General features: G+C 40.9%; 1 protein-coding gene across 2 annotated transcripts; it reads right to left on the reverse strand.

The window, feature by feature from the left end:
• Positions 1 to 496: 496 nt before the first annotated feature.
• ING3 (inhibitor of growth family member 3) lies at positions 497 to 19,904 on the reverse strand. Of its 2 annotated transcripts, none has more exons than XM_078376721.1 (12): positions 19,505 to 19,904; positions 19,236 to 19,307; positions 16,262 to 16,362; positions 14,455 to 14,520; positions 7,990 to 8,086; positions 6,961 to 7,032; positions 6,575 to 6,694; positions 5,504 to 5,562; positions 4,742 to 4,932; positions 3,543 to 3,735; positions 1,973 to 2,011; positions 497 to 1,461 (listed from the first exon to the last, which is right to left on the reverse strand). In XM_078376721.1, exons 1-12 carry the CDS (start codon positions 19,854 to 19,856, stop codon positions 1,345 to 1,347), a joined length of 1,479 nt encoding a protein of 492 aa, XP_078232847.1. In that variant the 5' UTR covers positions 19,857 to 19,904; the 3' UTR covers positions 497 to 1,344. The 2 variants fall into 2 exon arrangements, with proteins under 2 accessions (XP_078232847.1, XP_020662996.3); XM_020807337.3 differs by having other exon boundaries at positions 5,504 to 5,661; positions 19,505 to 19,896.
• Positions 19,905 to 21,708: the final 1,804 nt, after the last annotated feature.

Consider the following 21,708-nt stretch of genomic DNA (forward strand, 5'->3'; position numbering starts at 1 on the left):
TCCAAATTCCCCTTGTGTTCCCTTCCAATAAATAATACTGTATAATGTTTAATTTAGGAAAGGTGGCCAGATAGCTTAGTGATCTGGAACATCAGAGGTTGGAAGTACAGTTCTTTGCCTTAGATAAGAGCCAGCCTGTATAGCGTTGGGCAAGCTACAATATCTCAGACTGCCACCAGAAGAAGGGAACAGTAAACCACTCCTGAGAAGTCTATACCTAGAAAACCCTGGAAAGGGTTGCCATAAATCAGAATTGATCTGGGGGCACATAATTATTTATTCATGTAGGAAACATATGAAGCAGCCCTGAAATAATTAGTTACAAAGGGTGTGTGTGTGTGTTCATTTAAATATAGATTTGCATTTTCTGGATTAATATAAAATCTATGAAATTTTTAGCTTTTAATTGTTTTTCTTAAATTGAGTTATTCTTATTTGACAATAGAAACGAGAAAATTGTACTAGAGAAAACAATCACACACCAGAGTACCTAGTATTGTAGAGATGGAAACCTTTTATTCATATATTTTTTTAAAAAAATAAAAATTATTTAAAATTATCCAGTTAAACAGCATATTATGAAAGCTTCCATGAAATGTTTTTACTGTACTTTTTAGATAAAGTATGCAAAGCATTAATACTAGCCTTTGATTTTTTTTTAAATTTTGACAACTAATACAGTTTCAATTTAAAGGATCACTTGCACAAAAAAATAAACACATTCGGTATAAAAGGTTTATCACTTTAACACCATTTTTATCACTTGTGCCCTCAATGGCCCCCAAACATATCAGGACTAATGGTATATTTGTTTAAAGCATACAAGAGTCTGTTTTTAGGTACCACGTACTCTAGAGGACACTAGCCCATTGTATACAATAACCATTTTCTTCAGCCTGCTGAATTTAGTTTCAACAAGAAACAAAACTATAACATTCTGACTTTCTGCACCACTTATATACAGAATATTCCACATAACAGCTCTTGAGTACAGAACATGCAGCAGAATGCCAGCAGAATATACAACCATTTGAAGTCTCAATTTGCTGGAATTATTTGAAGATTAAATTGTTGTAGAATGCCCCTTAGAGAAAATGGTTTGAGAGTACAAATGTCTGCATATGTTTGCCACTGGAGCAATCCATGGCTAACTGGGAAAGTATTTATAGCACAATAGTGCATGAATAATTTAGATACAATATTAAAACACAGCTAGCAAAATTAAGAAATCAATGTTTTATGACAGCTATATCAATTCTCCTTTGACCGACTGCAAAGAACCATTTCCTTCTAGCCCACACCTCAAAAGAAGCACAATGTTTTTAGCTGAAGTGAAAAAGATATTTATTTGTGTCTATTGCCTCTTCTTTTCATTGCAGCAGTACACTGCGGACAGTACCATTTCCCTTTTGGTGCTTCTGTCAATCCAACACAGCCATAATGGAACCACTCTATAGGGCACTGTAACACAAATAAAGAGAAAAGATGCTTTATCGGTTTCTAAAACCTGATTTAGTTCAAAACACTACAGTATCGTTTTAAATACAGGACAGTATTTTTGAAGTAGTCATAGCTCTACTTCACCACACAAAAGAAAAATAAAATTACTAGCTCTAGTAGGCAATATTAGGGAGAACATAAAATAAAGTAGCAAGGAACTTCTTTCTTTGGAAAGCTTCACAGGATTTATCTTATCTGCTAGATATTATAATTTCTTCTATAAAAGATTATTGAGAAATAACTGATTTCAAGTGGTTCAGTTCTTAATATAACAAAGTCCAGGCTCAACTCATCCTCAGAAGCTGCAAGCTTCTTAAACATGTGAAACCCTGGTGTATGTGCATCAGCCTTTTCAGATGTCTAGTCTTGCTTTGAAACATGGCTTGCAATTCAGGTTTAAAATGGAAAAGTGGAATTTCAAAAAACAGTGTTTTATCCACCCTCCCACCCATTCCCATCTTTCCATACTTACATCCTGGTTATCACAGCCCACCATTTCACCATAGGAAACCTACAAAAAAAGGGCAACACATGTTATTTGGAAAATAATTAACATTGTCCCTGACCACACATTTCTTCACACCTAAAAAAGGAACATTTAAAAAAAGAGAGAGACAACATATATGGGACGAATTGAGAAATGTTTACATTAGAAACAAATTCAATGATACACCTTTGTTTTTCTGCTGTTTCAAGTTTTAGGCATCACAGAACCATCAGATAATATATTTAAAAAAAAAATTCTATCATTTTGGAGGGCACTGTAGGTTAAGTTACATTCATGGTGTGTTCTCTCTCCTCAGTAGCCTCCCTGGCACTGAATATCTGCTCCTGGGCAGTTATATAGGGCAGTCAGGAGCTGCAAAAGTAGTCTGCTATTGAAGTATCCTTCTTCTGATCAAAAATAGCTTAATTAGTTTACCATTTATTTTGCTTTTAATTTTACTTATAATTTGTATGTGCCCATAACTTTAAATTGTGCAGTGCCCTGATATGAAGACAGACACACAGAAAGAAAAATGGGCTGCAAAAAAGTTCAGGATTGCTTTCTCAACTGCTGTTGCTGGCAGAATTTAAAAATATATATAAATACAGGCTACATTCTTCATTTTCAAATCCTCAACATTTGTAGTCCATGTCTATATATGCTATGTAGAATATCTTCCTTTCATTTTAAATTAAGCATTCAGCTATGTGTTTCCAAATAACAATCTGTGCACATATCTACCAAGTATAAAAATAGCGTTTTAAATATGAACATATGAAGCTTTATAGCTTATTACTTCTAAATCAACTACACAAAGTAGTCAGCTCTCAATAAATATGCCACAATAAAGGCATTAACTAAGATATTCATTGCCTGATGGTGCAGTGGTTAAACAGCAAATGTCCTTGTAACCCAAGTTTGATTCCGGACTCAGGTAGCCAGCTCAAGGTAGATTCAACCTTCTATCCTTCCAAGGTTGGTAAACCGAGTGCCCAGCTTGCGGGGGGAGGGCACATGTTATTTGCGTAATAATATTGTAAACCGCACAGAGGGTGCTTTAAATCCTATGGGGTGGTATATAAGCATCACATTTTGCTTTGCTTTATTAGAGGCTGAAATTAGCAATGTACACAATCTTCAGACAAATGTGTAAATAACAGCCAGATCAGGGATACTTTGTGTGTTTCCAGGTGACCACAGGGTGGAGAAAAGAAGCTCACAAGCATGGAGTTGCACCTGCCATAGACTCCACATGTTAAATTCAGCAGTTTTCACATATCAGTTAGAAGAATAGAAGAAAAAGAAACATTAAGGAAGATAGTGAGCTCCTAGAACAAGATTCTTCATAGAGATCCAGAAACACACAAATAACATCATGAACCCTTGTAAGGAGCTGGTTGAGGTATCTCCAAAAGACCGCAAGACAGGTCAGATACCAATCTGTATGCTCTTTTGGCAAAATGTGGGTTGTGGGGCCAATGCACAAGTCTAGCTACAACCATCTATTAACTTCACATCATATTCTATGCTCTATATCATATTCTTTAGAGTATACCTGATTACAAATGCAGTAACGTGGCTCATTTGGATCATAGGTCCAATCAACTTGGCTATTAGACTCTGACTCTGGTATTACTGCTGCTTGTTGAGACAGTTCCTGTGCTAGAGCAGAGGATGAGGAACACGATGACAAAGAGGAAGACGAAGAAGAAGAGGATGACTGCTGACTTGATGATTTGTTGTTGTTTCTGAAAAAAAATTGTAATATTGTGCTACAAAGATACTCACTACAATTGATTTTCATAGCAGAACCATTAGACTGTTAATTGTATTTGATGCAGATCTTTCTTTTTATTTGCAGCCCAAAAAAATTGCAAAATATTTAGATTTTTTTCAAGACATCAACATTTTTTAAAGTAGTCTGTACTGCACTGTAGATAAAAGTCCGAAGAACAGTTTGATTCCATATTAAAATTTTCATAAAATTCAATATATTCAATAGAACCAGAAATATTTAAATTATGCTATATTCCCTACTCAAAGAGTTTAAATATTGTTTTCTTACTGTCTGTTTCTACAGTAATAGTGCATGTTTGTATACATTGTAAGAACAATTTCAGAACTGCCATGTTACTTCTGTGCCAATCATTTTTTTCCTTTCTTGGTTTGGACCTGAAGAGCTAATGTCTGTAATTTCCTTACAAACTTTCTATGAAGCCTCTACCCTGTCTATAAGGTTTCCTGTTGCCTTCCCAAATTTTATGAAAATATATATTTCACTCTAGCTTACATTTATAACGAATATCTAGTGAATATGCTCTTAGACATGACCAACCAGTTCTCTGCTGGATAGAGCTGAACCAGGAGACTGGAACAGTGACTGGCTCAATTTCTTTTAGAATTCAAGAACCAAAAGCTTTCAATATTAGTTAAATTACCAGACAAGTACCTGCATTTACCCATGGTAAAAGATAAAATAAAACCACTTGAGTAACTGTGTTGCTCAAAGAATGTGTATTCGCAAGACTCTAAATCAGTTTTTTGTTGTTTATAAAAGAATCATGCCACACAAGATTTCCCCCCTTCAAACATACAACTGGTTAGTTTCCAGGAGCTGATAACCAGTCACCAAATTGCTATTCAGCAATTTCACTTTCTAGTTGAAATTGCTGAATAGCACTGGTAACAGATACATGATTTCTCCAGCTCCAAAGCAAGCACAACTGAAAAAAGCCATCATTTGTATGAACCTACTTGCTTTTTCGACCACTCCGCGAATCCGTGGTTGATGAACTTAATGTCTGTGATAACGTAGATGCCAAAGCAGAAGATGAATATCCAGTTGTTTCTCTGGACAATGAGAATTCTCTTCCAAGTTGGAAGTCATTGTTTTTAAAGGCTTCATAACTTGCTTTAAGGCTAGACGTACGCCTCCCTTCTTTCATCTTAAAACAAACAAAACCAAGATTAGAATCAGATTTAGGCATACTTCAGGCACAATTATTGAAATTAACAATGTGAATTAGCTTAAAATATTTTAATGGGTCTACTAGAAGCAAAGCTAAGTTCAGATGCAACATACAGTGTGCTGTTGCTTAGACATACTTGAAGATGCTTTGGCCTATAAATGGCACAACATTATTTAGAGTAGGCTAATATTTCCACAACTTTATAAAACTGTGGCTTGATCCTACATGATTACTGCACCTCAAGAAATCACACTATATATTCCAACCTGGCTACTGTACTCTAACATGACTTGCTTGCAGGAAGTGTGCAAAAAATTACAGACTAAACTATCTTAAACATATATGCATATTTAATTTAAATCAATAGAATTTTTAAATGCCCTGTATAAAAACAAGATCTCCTTTCCTGTGCCATGAAATCTCAGATAACACATAACTGAAATTCTTAGAAATTTCAAATTTATAATAATAATCTAAACTAAGGAAAGTTGTACCCAAAACAGACTGCTTGAGACAGGTCCTTAAAAACATATTTTGAATTCCTTACCTGTGCTGTAGCTTGGACTGCCTGAGCTGCTGCCATGGTAATAGCACCAGCTCCAGCTCCTGAAGATAATGAGCCCAGGTTATACGATGCCAATGGCTGAGAAGAATTTGCATTATATGCACTGTTGGATGAGGATGATGAATTATTGTTTCGAGACCCTTGATGAACAAAGGGAACATATTTATATAGTCTAAAGTGAAAACTAAAGTTAGATTTTAGAAAGCTGAAAATCAGCTGTATTGATGAGTAAAAGGTAGGTAGTGCTCTAATTAGGTAATAAGTTGCACAATATAATATTATCTTGGCAATGCTCTGTTCATCAGATTTTTTCCCTATTTGTTTTCCCTCTCATCCCAGGGCCAAAATGTTAAAAGGCCATGGAGAAAGTCAGCTCTTTATACACCAATAAATCATTTTCAAATGATAAGAGAGCAAGGCTGTTGGTATACAAATCTGAGTACAGGGTGAATCCTTTGATGAAGATGGTAACACTATGATACATAGTCTCAAAAGTGCATGTCTTCAAAATCTAATGAATAGCAATGCAGTGGTGCCTCTCTTAGTGATTGCCTTGTTTAACGATGTATTCACTTAGCGATGAGGTTTCTGGAGCGATCTTGCGCTCCGTTTAATGATGTTCCCTATAGGGAAAATTTGCATAGCGATGTTCGGGACCTTGCCTCGCTTAGCGATGACAGTTTTAGGTCCCCTGTTTCACTTAGCGATGTTCTGATTTTGCAATTTTAAGTGTGTCTTAAAAGGTTCAAAAACGGTTTTAAATGCTTGGAATCGTTAGTGCACCTTCTAAAATGTGTGCAAACTTAATTTAGCTTTGTTTTGATTTCATGAGTTACCATTATGCCATACATTATCTACCAGATTTGTTAGACAACCATTATGTCTAAGTACAGTATTGCAACCACAAAATCTTGCAGAAAAGTAAGATTGTACCTGTCTTTCTACTAAAAGTAAAATGTAAGGAAGGCTATTACTGAATATGGAATAACATAAAGAATAAACTCAACTTGTTATGTACACATAAAACTTCACTTATACTGAAATTGCAATTACCAGGTGCATTTTCCTTAGAAGCATCTGAAGTGAGAGTTGACAGGAGGGCTTCAGACTTAAACTTCTTTTCTGGGACATGATCTGCAGCTGCATGGTGAGAGGAGGGATTATGCTTCCTTTCTATAGGAAGAAGAAAACTTCTATTAATCCAGAAGTAGAACTTGAGACATTTTAGTACAAAGGGCTTAGTACTAGAAATCAGCATACACAGCTTAGCTTCACCATGAAGACATCATCAAATTTCAGCAGAGGAGTCCATATCATCCTACATTCTGTTGGCTGTTTTAGGAGACAGATGGTTCTTGAGATATTTGTTAAACAGAATAATTTTATTCTATTGTTTTTCATTTACAAATCAAACACAACATTTGAAATGTTCAACTCACTTTCAACTGGAGTGTGTGAATGAGCATGATGATTATTCAGTGGTTGTGATGGTGTATCCAGTTCCAAAGAACCTATTGACAGAAGACGTTGTTAAAAAGGACATAACACATTTATTATCACCTTAAAATAACTCAGTTTTAGTAGACTATGATATCTTTAGAATAAACTGTGCAAAACATTAAGTCAACAGAACCAGGTACTTTGAAAGTAATCAAGGAGGTTTATGTTCTGTATTCCAGATTATTTTTTCTTAGATTAAAACCAGTAATAACTTGAATCTTGCAAAAAAAATTCCAATCAAAACGAATAAGCAGAAAACCAAGAGAAAGATATTTTCCTATAGACTATGCATCTTATTTTGGATTTAATATGTTAGCAATAAAGATAACTTATAGTCAAGTTTTTAAAGGCATAGTGTGAAAAGTTCAGGAAGTAAACTTAAAATTGGCATATACTAAAAATATGTTCTATAACTGGTATCTTTATGTTATCTAAGATACCTATATCTATTGTAGTATCTACCCGCAACATATCTTTATGCTGCAGCATTTTCACTACACGCATGTATAGTGAAATCTACATGTTAAACCAATGGTTGGCAAAGTGTATCTGACGGGTTATATATAGCCTCCAAGGCCCCAAATGTAGCCCACAGCACTTATAGGGCCCCCATTTTTTGGGCCCAGAGGATGTGAAGTGGTATTTTAATTTTTTTTTTTTTTTTTTTTTAGGAACCTTTAAAATAAAAATTATTTCTTGGGTGAATGAGGAATGGAACTGGCCCTTTATGTTTAGGGATGGGTGTCTGCAGCTCTTGGACCTCTGAAGGCTTTGTATACCCTTTTGCTTGTTCCCAGTTCAAGCATTTTTCCAATTGGCCACTTGAAATGAGAAGTGAAGGAGCAGCAAAAGGTCTTTGTACAGCTGCAAAAAGCCAATGCATATGCAAGTTTATTAATCCAGGCTCCAATAATCCTAATGTGGCCAGTTATGTAAACATACAATCCTAAAAGATCATACATACTTACGCCTTTCCAATATTTCTGTAATACCAGCATTATCTGCTTCAAGTTCCATTTTAAATTTAGCTAGCTCCTGGTCCAATTTTCTTAAGTGACGGTCTACCTATTTTAAGGAAAGATTTATAAAATGTCAAACTATTTTCTAGACAACTTTAAATGAAAAACTCACTTAACTTTAATTACAACTGAATAATATAAAACCAATGAAAGATTTCTAGTAGAACCACCCAGCATGAAAATGTTACATTCACACAATAACCATAATGGGCGGTTATTTTCAAATATAAGTGTACAGAGCATTATTTTATTAAGATTCTTAAGATTCTTAAGAAAGTATCACCAGTGTAGTAATGCAAGATCACATCATCTGCACAAGCATTACAAATGTGGAAGTGGAGGACAAATTTTCCTCATGGTTATCATTACTTATGCAATGGCATTTCTTGCACAAGCAAAACAATCATGCATGACTGTTTGCGGGACTTTTTTTTTCTCGGCAGAAGCTTAACAGAACATTGACCAATGAATAAAATTCTATATTACAGCTGCATTCTTACAGAGGCTTACTAAGAAGTAAACCATACTAACTCTCCTGAACCTCTCAAGCTGTAAATATTGATTTTCAGTGGCCCCACTTACATGTAATGACTCAAAAGTGATAAAATGAATTTGTCACATTCCCGTTTATAGTATAGTATATATTATGCTCGAGTATAAGCCGACCCGAATATAAGCTGAGGCATCCAATTTTATCACAAAAAACTAGGAAAACATATTGACTCGAGTATAAGCCGAGGGATGGGACGTGGTGGCGCTGTGGGCTAAACCGCAGAAGCCTGTGCTGCAGGGTCAGAAGATCCGGCAGTCGTAAGATCGAATCCACGCAACGGAATGAGCACCCGTCGCTTGTCCCAGCTCCCGCCAACCTAGCGGTTCGAAAGCATGCAAATGCAAGTAGATAAATAGGGACCACTTCGGTGGGAAGGTAACAGCGTTCCGTGTCTAAGTCGCACTGGCCATGTGACCACGGAAGATTGTCTTCAGACAAACGCTGGCTCTATGGCTTGGAAACGGGGATGAGCGCCACCCCCTAGAGTCGGACACGACTGGACAAAAATTGTCAAGGGGAACCTTTACCTTTACCTTTTATAAGCCGAGGGTGGAAAATGCAGCAGCTACTGGTAAATTTCAAAAATAAAAATAGATACCAATAAAATTACATTAATTGGGGCATCAGTAGGTTAAAAGTTTTTAAAGATACTGCCCTTCTGAGCTGCAAGAGACACTTCACTGCCTGCAGAGGGAGGACTCATAACAGATGCTGCACTTTTCTACTGCTCTACTGCTGAGTAACAAGATGGAGGGAGATGGAGGAGGAAGGTGGGTACATAGAATATACAGAAGGAGGAGGATGGGAGTGTCCTGGAAGCGGAAATGCAGTGTACTTAACCCGGGTCATTAGACCACCCACAGAGGCTGCAGCCGCCTGTAGATGAGCGGGGGAGTCCGGAGAACACTGCAGGGGAGAACATGTAATTTTGACACTGACTCGAATATAAGCCAAGGGGGTGCTTTGCAGCTAAAAAATTACTCTGAATAACTAGGCTTATACTCGAGTATATACAGTAACTAAAAGCCTTTGTTGTACCTTTTCATAATTTTACACACTTCCTGTTCCTTATACAGTGGACCCTTGACTTACGGAATTAATCCGTATTTTGGAACGGTGGCTGTAGGTCGAAAAGTCCGTAGGACAAGGGTCCATTTCCCATAGGAATGCATTGAAAACCATTTAATCCGTCCCAGCCAAAGAAAAAAAATCCCAGGCTTCCAAAGCTGCACCCGCTACCCTCTGCCTTCTGTCCCCGCTGCCCTCTGTCCCCGCAGGGACAGGAGGCAGAGGGCACTGAGGACAGGAGACAGAGGGCAGTGGGTGCAGCTTTGGAAGCCCGGGAAGCCTGCTACCAGGTTTCGGGGCTTTGAAAGCTGCACCTGCTGCCCTCTTGTCTCCTGTCCCCGGTGCCCTCTGCCTTAGGAGACAAGGCAGGCTGAGGCAGAGGGCACCGGGGACAGGAGACAAGAGGGCAGCAGGTGCAGCTTTCTAAGCCCCGAAAGCTGAAAGCCGGCAGTGGGTGCAGAAGGCGGGGTGGCTTTTGGCATGCGGGGCTTAGCAAGCTGCACCCACTGCCCTCTGTCTCCTGGCCCCAAGAAGCAGAGGGCACCGGGGACATGAGACAAGAGGGCAGCGGGGGTGGCTTTGAATTTCCCACCCTTTCCCCCTGCCTTTCGTAGGTCGAAGCTCCGGCTGCAAGTCAAACTAAAATTTTGCGGCCATAGCTTTTCGTACCTCGAAATTTACATAAGCAGGGACCTTCATAAGTCGAGGGTCCACTTTATAGACACTTGTTTGGACAAAAGAATTATCAATACCTTTTCCCAAGAGACCACACTCATTCTCACACAATTCTAACAGTGCGCTAATTTAAGCTCTTTCTAATTAACAGCTCTAACTTAAATCCCAACTCTGACTGACTCTCACACACACTCTTATATGCGAAACATGATCTCTCTAGATCAGTGGTCCCCAACCTTTTTAATGCCAGGGACCGGTATTGTTAAAGACCATTCTTCCAAGGACCGGGGGGGGGGGGCTTGCCGCCGCCAGTGTCCATGAATGGGGGTGATGTGGGGGGGCGTCCATGCGTGGGGGTACTTGTTATGCAGTAGTATGTTATGCCATAATTTAAAGTGCCTCTGAGGAATCCCAAATAAAGATCAGCTATGCTAGTAGGTCCATCCTGACATATTCTTAGTCACATCCTACAGCAGAAGCCATGGTCCACAGAGAGCTTTCAAAGCATCAGAGGGATCTCATTGTTAAAAATGGTACCAGTCAGAAGAAGGATATAAAAGAATTTCCAAGGCATTGGATATGCCATGGAACACAGTGAAGACATTCATCATCAAGTGGAGAAATTATTGCACAACAGTGACATTACCAAGAACTGGACGTCCCTGCAAAATTAATGAAAAGACTAGAAGAAAATTGGTCAGGTCAGGGAGGCTGCCAAGAGGCCTACAACAACATTAAAGGAGCTGCAGGAATATCTGGCAAGTACTGGCTGTGTGGTACATGTGACAACCATCTCCCGTGTTCTTCATATGTCCGGGCTATGGGGTAAAGTTGCAAGATGGAAGCCTTTTCTTACGAAGAAAAAATCCAAGCCTGACTAAAATTTTCAAAAACACATCTGAAGTCTTCCAAAAGCATGTGGGAAAAAGTGTTATGGTCTGATGAAACCAAGGTTGAACTTTTCAACCATAATTCCAAAAGATCTGTTTGGTGCAAAAACAGCACTGTGCATTACCAAAAGAACATCATACCCACAGTGAAGCATGGTGGTGGCACCATTATGCTTTGGGGCTTTTTTTCTTCAGCTGGGACAGGGACCTTAGTCAAGCTAGAGGGAATTATGAACAGTTCCAAATACCAGTCAATATTGGCACAAAACCTTCAGGCTTCTGCTAGAAGCTGAACATGAGGAACTTTTATCTTTCAGCATGACAACCACCCAAAGCAAACATCCAAATCAACAAAGGAACAGCTTCACCAGAAGAAGATTAACCTTTTGGAATGGCCCGGCCAGAGCCCACACCTGAATCTGACTTAATATCTGTGGAGTAATCTGAAAAACGCTGTGCACAGGAGATGCCCTTGCAATCTGAGATTTGGAGTATTTTGGCAAAGAAGAGTGGGCAAATATTGCCAAATCAAGATGTGCCATACTGATAAAATCATACCCGAAAAGGCTGAGTGCTGTAATAAAATCAAAAGGTGCTTTGATAAAGTATTATTTAAGGGTGTGCACACATATGCAACCATATTATTTCAGTTTTTTATTTTTACTTCCCTCCACCTAAAAGATTTCAGTTTGTTGTTCAACTGAGTTGTACAGTTCATAGGTCTCATTAAAGGTGGAAAAGTTCTGAAATGATTTATCTTTGTCTCATTTTTTACATCACAGACAATTGACATTTTAACAGGGGTGTGTAAACTTTTTATATCCACTGTATTTGTTTGAACTTTTTTAGTATTTATATGCTCACTTGGGTTAGCCTTAATCACTTGGGTTAGCCTTAATTTTGTCTTTTAATGTTGTAAACTGCCTTAGTTCCTTTCAAGGAGAAAGATGTGGTAAAGACATTTCAGACTACAATCTCCATTATTCCCAAATATTAGCCATCCTGTCTGGGGTACAATCTGGACCTGTTAGTTTTACAAAAGACTTGCCTTGGGAGGAGAATCATCAAAGTTACATTAAAAAAACCAACACCTCCACATGTTTTCAGAATGTGCACATCCATCTGCACCAGTGCCAAGTTCTACATGAATGGAAGAATGCTTCCAGATTAGTTTTTTTTATTATGAATTCATTCTGCCTCAAACATTCAGTTTTACTAGGGAGAGGCCAGTGTTGAGATCTCTCATTTGTAACCCTACCCTATTTTCTCACAGTTTCTTCTGTCTCATAGCCTAGAAACACTATATTTAAGAGAGAGAAAAAATTAATACCTTGTCTTGTTGCAGGTAATCTGGAAGGCAGGGGAAGGCAGGCAACTGGGGCGGGGTGGGTGGGTTGCGCACACGTTTTGGAAGGGGAGGAGGAGGCAATGGGGTCCCTGCTTCCAGGCAAGCAACCTGGAAGGCAGGGGAAGGCAGGCAACTGGGGCGGGGGGGGAGGGTTTGTGCGCGCGCGCGCATGTTTTGGAAGGGGAGGAGGAGGCAATGGGGTCCCTGCTTCCAGGCAAGCAACCTGGAAGGCAGGGGAAGGCAGGCAACTGGGGCGGGGGGGGGAGGGTTTGCGCACGCGTGTGCGTGTTTTGGAAGGGGAGGAGGAGGAGGCAATGGGGTCCCTGCTTCCAGGCAAGCAACCTGGAAGGCAGGGGAAGGCAGGCAACTGGGGCGGGGGGGGGAGGGTTTGTGCGCGCGCGCGCATGTTTTGGAAGGGGAGGAGGAGGCAATGGGGTCCCTGCTTCCAGGCAAGCAACCTGGAAGGCAGGGGAAGGCAGGCAACTGGGGCGGGGGGGGAGGGTTTGTGCGCGTGTGTGCGTGTTTTGGAAGGGGAGGAGGAGGAGGCAATGGGGTCCCTGCTTCCAGGCAAGCAACCTGGAAGGCAGGGGAAGGCAGGCAACTGGGGCGGGGGGGGAGGGTTTGCGCGCGCGCGCGCGCGCGCGCGCGTGTTTTGGAAGGGGAGGAGGAGGCAATGGGGTCCCTGCTTCCAGGCAAGCAACCTGGAAGGCAGGGGAAGGCAGGCAACTGGGGCTGGGGGGGGTTGCGTGCACGTGCGCGTTTTGGAAGGGGAGGAGGAGGCAATGGAGGTCCGTGCTTTCAAGCAGGCAAGAAGGCAGGGGAAGACAGGCGATTGGGGCGGGGGAGGGGGTGCGTGCGCACACGTTTTGTAAGGCGAGAAGGAGGCAATAGGGTCCATGCCAGGGAATGGAAAGTCAAGCAATCCGACAGGCAGGTGTGTGTGTCTGTTTGTTTTGGAAGGGGAGTGGGTGGGCGGGCGGGGGGGGGCAGAGAGCCATGTCCGCGGCCCAGTTACAGGAAGCCCAGGGACCAGCACCGGGCCGCGGACCGGGGGTTGGGGACCCCTGCTCTAGATAGTACTTAAACCAATCAGCTCACCGTTTCATTCACAAACATTCTTTTATACTTGTCATATGTCTTAATTGTCCTCTTGGCACATATGCCACACATAATTGTCAATCAAACCCCAGTCACTTACCATGCATGCAGATATAAACCTTTTACCTCAGACATGCATACAGAAATAAAGACGGAAAGAAAAAAAATTGTATACTATTCTGAGACGTACTCCAGAAACATATTATAGGATTCACAGACGCATAAGCAAAATCATACAAATTGCAACAATTGCAGTAATTTGTAAGATTCCTGTTATGTTCCTGACTGTGTTTGCCATGCAACCAGGAACCTAAATGGCATTTCATTTATTAGCAGTAATTCTGCTAATGCATGATTTCTTATGCATGTGTACATTGCCTAAAGCAGCGGTCCCCAACATTTTTAACCCCGCGGACTGGATGGGGAAGGCAGGGCACCCCCCGCGCTCGTACGCATGAGCAAAGGAGTGGGCATTCTCTCACATGGGCGCACACACGCTCATGCACATGCACGAAGAGTGGCACTGTGCTCGGGGGTATCCGTGCACATGCGCAAAGGGGTTGTGCGGGGGAAAGTGTGTGTGTTGGGAGGGAAGGGCTTTCTCCGCGGCCCGGTCCACCTCAGTCCATGGACCGGCACCGGCCGCCAACCGGGGGTTGGGGACCTCTTACCTAAAGAGCTTTGGTCACAAAAAACAATTCTAAGAATGAGTGTTAAAGTTTTGTCAATCTGTCAGTTAAATTCCAAATCATAATCAGCTCTAGGTTCTTTATTTTACTTACTAAATCATAAATCTGGTTAGCCAACTGTACTTTTTCATCTGCGTCTTCTAGAGCTTTGTAATAATCCTGTGTGGGAAAAAATCATACAAATAAACTATATTTACATACCAGTTTAAAAATTATTACTATACAGTAAATTTACAAATCTAACTAATCAATAAAATTATTAGAGATGCACAGACAGGTGTAATGATAAACATTACAGATGGGCACTTCACCGGGCTCTGAGGTGCACTCTGGTTCTTCTTCTGCAGTGGTACACCAATCGCAGCAGGAGCCCGGCCAGCACTTCCCTGCTCCCCCTGCAGCCAACCACTTTGGCATGGAAGTGGGGTGGGAAGTCTCCCCACTCAGCTGATGAGTGGTTGGCATGCGGGGGGGGGAGGCCGGGGAAGGGCAGGCCAGGCACCTATCAGGATTGGTGTGCTGTTGCTGAAAGAAGACCACAGCGCCGCGCAGAGCCCAGTGAGCTGGCTGGTTCTATGGGAGAGAACTGGGCCACCACAGCACCTGTCTGCGCATCTCTAATCAACATTTGTTCAGAATCTTGTATATAATGCAATAATGTCAGTAAATATTCAAATAAGGACTTTTTAAAGCTCAAAAACTAAGTCTATCTCTTCACCATTTTTGAAACATGGGGAGGTAAACTCAACATTCAGTGCATCTCCCTCCAATATTATGGCATTGGAATGAAAGCTGAGACTACACCTATTACGTCCTATACACTGACAATAATACCAATCTCTTTTTTGATAGGGGAGATAATATATACAGTACTGTATATACTGTAAATGTAAAACCTCAGTGTGATATTGACCTTGGAAACACATGTTCTAAAGAAGGTTGCTGTGTACAAGAAGTACATTTGTGTTTCAAATATGGAGGTTTACTAGAACCTCTTCTCATATCTCTTTTGAAGAGTTTCGTAAGATTATGTTTACTGATGGGGACAACTCACCATTTTGGCGAGTTGTCCCACTTTTGAGTCGTCAAAAGTTGACAACTCATGAAGCACGAAGTTGCCCGCATGAAACAACGAATAACAAATATATTTGTCAATTCATGGAGGGTTATTAAAAAACACACACACTGCCCCCGCTGCCACCCCCCATGGCTGCCCCCTCCACCCCCGCTGCCAACCCCTTACCATAATCATTGCCGTTGCTACCAAAGTCTCAATCAAGCCTCCGCAACCACAGCATGTAAAAAGGGAAACTGGCTGCCCTTTGCAAAGATGGCAGCTGCAGCTTCATTTAAGGTAGGGAAGCTACAGCTGCCATCTTTGCAAAGGGCACCCTGAATCCCCTTTGCAAAGATGGCAGCTGCAGCTTCCCTACCCTAAATGAACCCACAAATATGAAGGGATGAATATTTAACGGATCTGCAATTTTCCACGAATACTGCAATCCATTTTTTAATTCATTCCCATGTCTAATTATGTTCTCATAATATTCTAGATTCACATTATAACAATATCACTGTAAAACTAACATACAAGCTTACGTACTGCTAACATTGGGGAAAATTTCTTATTTTCATTAAGTTCTTTTAACCATACTAATGAGTTATTTCCTCATTTTCAGGCAAAACAGTACAGAGGGCTATTCGCGTTTTAATTTTTATTTGTGTTTTTACTAAAGATAGGTGCAACATTCCATAAACTTGTGGCACCAAGATAGAATGTTTGAGAACAGACTCATGAGACATTTTTTTCTCAAATCTGGAGCCACAATAGCATCGGGCACAATATAAGAAACTGGACTGGAGTTTCATCTGGTTTGACTACAGACTGCCCTAGTCTTACCTTTTTAATTGAAGTCATTTGTTCTTCTCTCCATTCCTGTTTGTTTTTCTTTGCATTCATAAAAAATTCATTTACTCTTTGCTCCAGTTGATCCATTGCATCTTAAATACACAGAACATTAAAGCATAATTTATTTTCTATAAATATGCAATGGATTGTATAAGAACAACAGAAGTAGATACATGTACTTCGATCACATTATAAAGAAAATGAATGCTTCTGAATTCATTTTCTAATGAGTAATTCATTTTTTAAAAAAACTAAACTCGTGTTAAGATTTTGAAAGTTATACTGCAAAATTCTAATAATGCTTTCTCAAGAGTTAATTCTCACTGGTGTGTCAGAGGGTGACATGGGAGAAACGTAGAGAAGGAGATCCTGAAGATAGGGGAGGGAATAAGAACTGAGATGGAATGGGAGAAAGGGCCCTTTTGGATGAAAAAAAAACTGGGAAGGGAAGAGCTGAAGATAGAAGTGGAATCCTTTGGGGAGGAGGAATGGAGTCTACATATGACACAATTAAGGAATTTTGAGTGGAGAGGGGTCTGCCAGTCTTGGCAAGGGATTCTGAGGACAGTTAAGAGTGTTTTGTCAGCTATGTAACCATAGTTAGTCAGTAATGAAACCAGTCAACTAGTTAAGCTCAGTCATGGAACAAGCTAACATTTTACACAATGATTTTTGTTTTTATCTATGAAGAACTGTAACTAAGCAACATTTTATTCTTTCTCGTTTCTAGAATCTCTGATTGAATATATAGTGCTAGTTGAGCTAAACAACTAAGGGATGAGTTACTGAAAGAGTCTTGTAGTTCAATCTGCTCTGTAGGTTCCTGACTGAACTATTTCATCCACTATGTAATAAGAAAAAGCTTATTTTATTTTTTAATAATAAGGCCACACTCAATTTCCTCACACATCCTGCCCCAAACAGAATTGGGGGGGGGGAACCCAAGAGAAGTGGTCTGGTTATGACTGAGCTGAGGAGTCCCTTGAAGAAGAAGTCCCTAGGGGAATAGGGCTACATAAATAACAAGAATCTTAGGAGAGGAATATGTGTGCAGTTCCGGGTGCCTAAAAGTGCAGCAGCCAAGTTTGAATACAAAACACTCCTACAAACGTCTTGCGGGGGGGGGGGGGAAGCAAAAAGGGGTCAGAGGAAAAGACAATTCTGTCCCCCTAGTGAGTAAATGCTGGTAGAGAAAAAGATCCTGAGGTGAAGAGATCCATAGCACTAAGAATCCTACCACACCTGTCCTCAGTGCAGTCATACTGCCCCTCTCTCCAGGGGTTGATGTTGGGAGGCAGAATCCTGTATAATTGGACTGAATGCTCGGATTGGGTTGGGAGTTCAGTGGAGAGAACTGGTCACTCTGAGAGACTGAAGTCTCCCTGGCAAATAGAACCTGGAAGCAGCAGACTCACAAAGGAGGCGCAGAGACAGTATTGAGGATTGAGACACTTGTTTCCTTGATTAATAGCTTGTTACCTTCTTCTACCTTCAAAGTTCCAATAAATCCTGTTGAATTTCCCCCATCTATTGAGTGTATGGGTACAAAGACGGAATGTGAAAACCCCAATGAAGTTACGGGGCTCACAAGTAGATAAAGTGTTGAGAAGAACTGGTGCATCACCAGAACAGAGCCAACACAATAAAGGCTGCAATCTTATGCAGACTAATCTGGGAGTAAGCACCAATGAATTCTTTGGGGTTTGGTTTTAATTAAACATGCATAAGATTGAAGTTATGCAGAACAATCTTATGCAAATGTCATTAGAAACAAGCACCAAGGACAGCAAGGGAACAATATGCATATGAAAAGCTGCAGTAACAATACTGCCAAAGAGTGGAAATTAAATTACTTTAAATTTCTTGCAAGAGAATTGCTAGAGACAGAAACATAAGCCCAGAAAGATCACTTTGAAAAATGTCCCACAGAAACTAAAATATGTCCTTAATACAAAATAGTAAATGTTAATATCTGCAAAGAAGAGATTTTATAAGATTACTGGCATTTTGCAGCTGAGTGTGTTCACTATTTCATGTATCATTCACAACAATGTACATCCTGGCAGCATTTTGCTCCACAGCACTGTGAACAGGAATGACATCATGTATGGCAGATGCAATCCATGTAAGTTTAAAGACTTTTTTTTTGATTTTGGGATGTTGCCCTCAAAATATGTGAGTTGTGCTTAGGCCATGCTCACTGCAACACTAAAAAAAAGGGGAGGTTTAGTCAGCAGCTGTTCTCCTACAAGACAGATTGGGGAAATCAAATTCCCAACCTCTGGCTCCACAGCCAGGTGCTTTGGCTAACTAAGCTATCCAATCATCTAACCCCTTCCAATGTAAATGTGTAAATCATATAGCTAGGACAAAACTATCTTCCCAATGACTACAGGTGATGAGAAGAGCAGCAAACAAGTCCAGTGTCACCATTATATGGACATTTCAGAGCCTACTCAGATCAGCAGTATCCTTTACATTAAAACACATTCTAGTGCTGGGAACAAAGGACAGCTGGACATCTAAATAACTACAGAGATGGTCAGGTTATTCCTTTTAACTAATAAGTGTATTATTTCTCTAGCTTCGAACTTAGAATACTTTTCTTAAAATAAAGGGTTGACAATTAAAATTTTAAAACCCTTCAGAAATCCACAATCAGCTGCAAAAAGCAGAAGCACGTAAAAAAGAAGGGCCACCATTAAATCCTGCTATTAAACTTTCCTAGCTGCGCCACTTCTCAAAAAAAAAAATCCATGCCAGAAATCGCACAGTGCCTGGATTAGAGAGATGGCTATACAGGACTTGCATCCTGAACGCCGTACGAAACCCGGCTCCTTCTAGGGAACGCCTCCGCCCCTCCTTTTCTTCCTTATTTGGCCAGAACGGCCGGATTGCGCCCCGCCCACCCCTCGTAGGGCCGCGCGCCAGGGAGGCGGTCCGTGGGCGGAGCTGGCTCACGTACTCTGCACCTGCAGGTCCATCTCCCGCATCTCGGTGAACCTGTCGCGGAGATCCATGGGAAGTTGCTCGATCACTGCAGGGAGGGAGGGAGGGGGTGGGAGGAGAGAAGGAGCGGTTCAGTCACACGCGACGGCCGACATGGGGGGAAAAAAAGGGGAAGGGAGGGGCAAGTGGGCGGAGCCTCGGCCTCGCGGCTTCTCGCTCGCCGTTTCCCCCTCCCCTTCGGGCCTAGTGCCCCCCCCGCCGCGCCCCAATACAAAAAAAACTCACTCTCGAGGTAATCCTCCAGATACAGCATGGCGGCGGCTAAGCTTGTGCTCAAGTATCTCCGTGGTCTCGAAGACGGACGAGAATGACGGTTGCGGTGGGGTGAAAGGGGGGGGGTGAAAAAAAAAAACACCGCCTCGTCCCTTCCAATATGGCGCCGGCACCGCCAACAACACCAGCAGCTCGACTCAGCGAAAACAACATTGGCGGCTGCAAGCGCTCGCCTCGGCCGCGGCGCGATTGGCTCATTGAGCCTCTGACGTAAGGGGGCAGCTCGCGCCCTGCCATGGCTTTCTGGGAAATGTAGTTGCGGGGGAGAGAGAGAGGAGGGGGAGCTCGTCGGAACTACGTCCATTACATAGCGTCGCTCGGGGAGCAGGAGTGGAGGGACAATGTGGGGAGGAAGCGGGCTCGGAGTAGTTAGCTTTACTAAACGAATAAGTTGTTAGCATATTCATTATGGTTTTACGTGACCTTGTTTGGGGTTTCAGCTGAGGCAGTAACAGAAAGTCAGCGAACCAATACCTTATTTCTTTGGAAATCTTATTTGAATTTAATAACGCTTGCTCCCGGGCAAGTATAGACAGACTGGTTATATTTGTGTGAGCCAGAAAACCGGTAAATTAAAATATTTGGCCCTGCAATTCCAAGAGAAGTGTGTTTTCTGGCAAGGTGGCTCCTAGCGGTATCATTAAAAAAAAAACCCGCTGTACTTATTGCATCGTTTCCTTTTAAGTTTGTCTGGTGATACGAAAAACAAAAAGAAAGCAGTGGAAAAACTCGTTTTTTGTGGAGGTTTTTGACAAATGCTCGTCCAACACATAGATCAAATTCCTTGGTCTTCTACCATTGTTGTCTTACTGCAGAAAACTTTTAAGGATAATTTTAATAAAGCATAGTTGCACAATACCTTCAATTGCTAGCATGAATAAAATTATCTTTGGAAGTGTTTAATAACTACCACCATAAAATTCTGACTGAGGCAAGGTGACTGAACAAATAAAAGCCCCAGTCTAGAAAAACCTTGTCCAGTTTTGTGCTCTATAGATGTTTTGGATTTTTTGTTTCCATAATCTAAGATTCTTATTAGCTCTGGCTCATGTTGTAGTCTAAAACACCTGGAAGATTGTACTGGACATCCCTTGGTGTGCTTTACTAAGTTTGTGACAGGTCTCACTCTGGATGTTTATAAGGACTAAAATAATGGCTAAAGAACTTAAAGACACTGAAGGCATTCCCTAACCATGATCAAAATAACAGCTTTATTTCTTCATCTGTGGGATTAAATGGTCAATTCAACTCCTTGGTTCTTTTCCACTATTGGCAGTCACACTAATAACTAAGCTTTTGTGAGTGAGCCAAGATGAAACCTTATTTTAACAAGCAATATTATGCTTTGTTCTTTTATGCTTTATGCTTTATTTATAGTTAATGCTTGATGTATATTTTCTATGATAGATTTTTCTGTAATGAGTTTTAAGCACTGTATGGGTTATGTAGTCTGTAATCAAAATACTTTGTAACAGAACTCGTGTAACTTTCTATGCTATAAGATTACATTTCCTGCCCTTGTAGTCTTAGAACATCTTCCCACATTTCGGCACCATGTGTTACCTTTGAAATTAAAGTTCGGAATCTCCGGCAAGGAAAACAGGCTAAGACGCACAGCTGATACTAAAGCCAATCTTTATTAAAAAAAAGTACAGCTGGACTCTTCATCTTAAAAGCAGAGAAGAGCCCCGATTAGAAATTGCATAGGCATTTTATAGGGTTTTACACAAAAAGCAATAAAGCAAAACATTCCCTTATTGGTTCCCTGAACCCCAAGTTTGGATCCTGCTTCTAATTGGATTAACAGTGCCAATTAACTCCAAGCACTGGTTATGCGTAAATATGCATTGTGCCCCCGTGTTCCCTTGACCTAAAGTCAGAATGTACCCAGGGTGTGCAAAAATATTGCCTGAATGTCTGAAGAAATATTTTCCTTTTCCCTCTTATCTCATTATAATGTTGATTTCTCTTATTGCTGGTCTGACAAGAATCAAGGTAATTGTGGTGCAGAAATGTGGGAAGATGTTCTAAGACTACAAGGGCAGGAAATGTAATCTTATAGCATGGAAAATTACACGAGTTCTGTTACAAAGTTTACAAGGTATTTTGATTACAGACTACATAACCCATACAGTGCTTAAAACTCATTACAGAAA

Source organism: Pogona vitticeps, chromosome 5 (assembly GCF_051106095.1).
Source record: "Pogona vitticeps strain Pit_001003342236 chromosome 5, PviZW2.1, whole genome shotgun sequence".
In the NCBI taxonomy this organism is placed as follows: domain Eukaryota; kingdom Metazoa; phylum Chordata; class Lepidosauria; order Squamata; family Agamidae; genus Pogona; species Pogona vitticeps.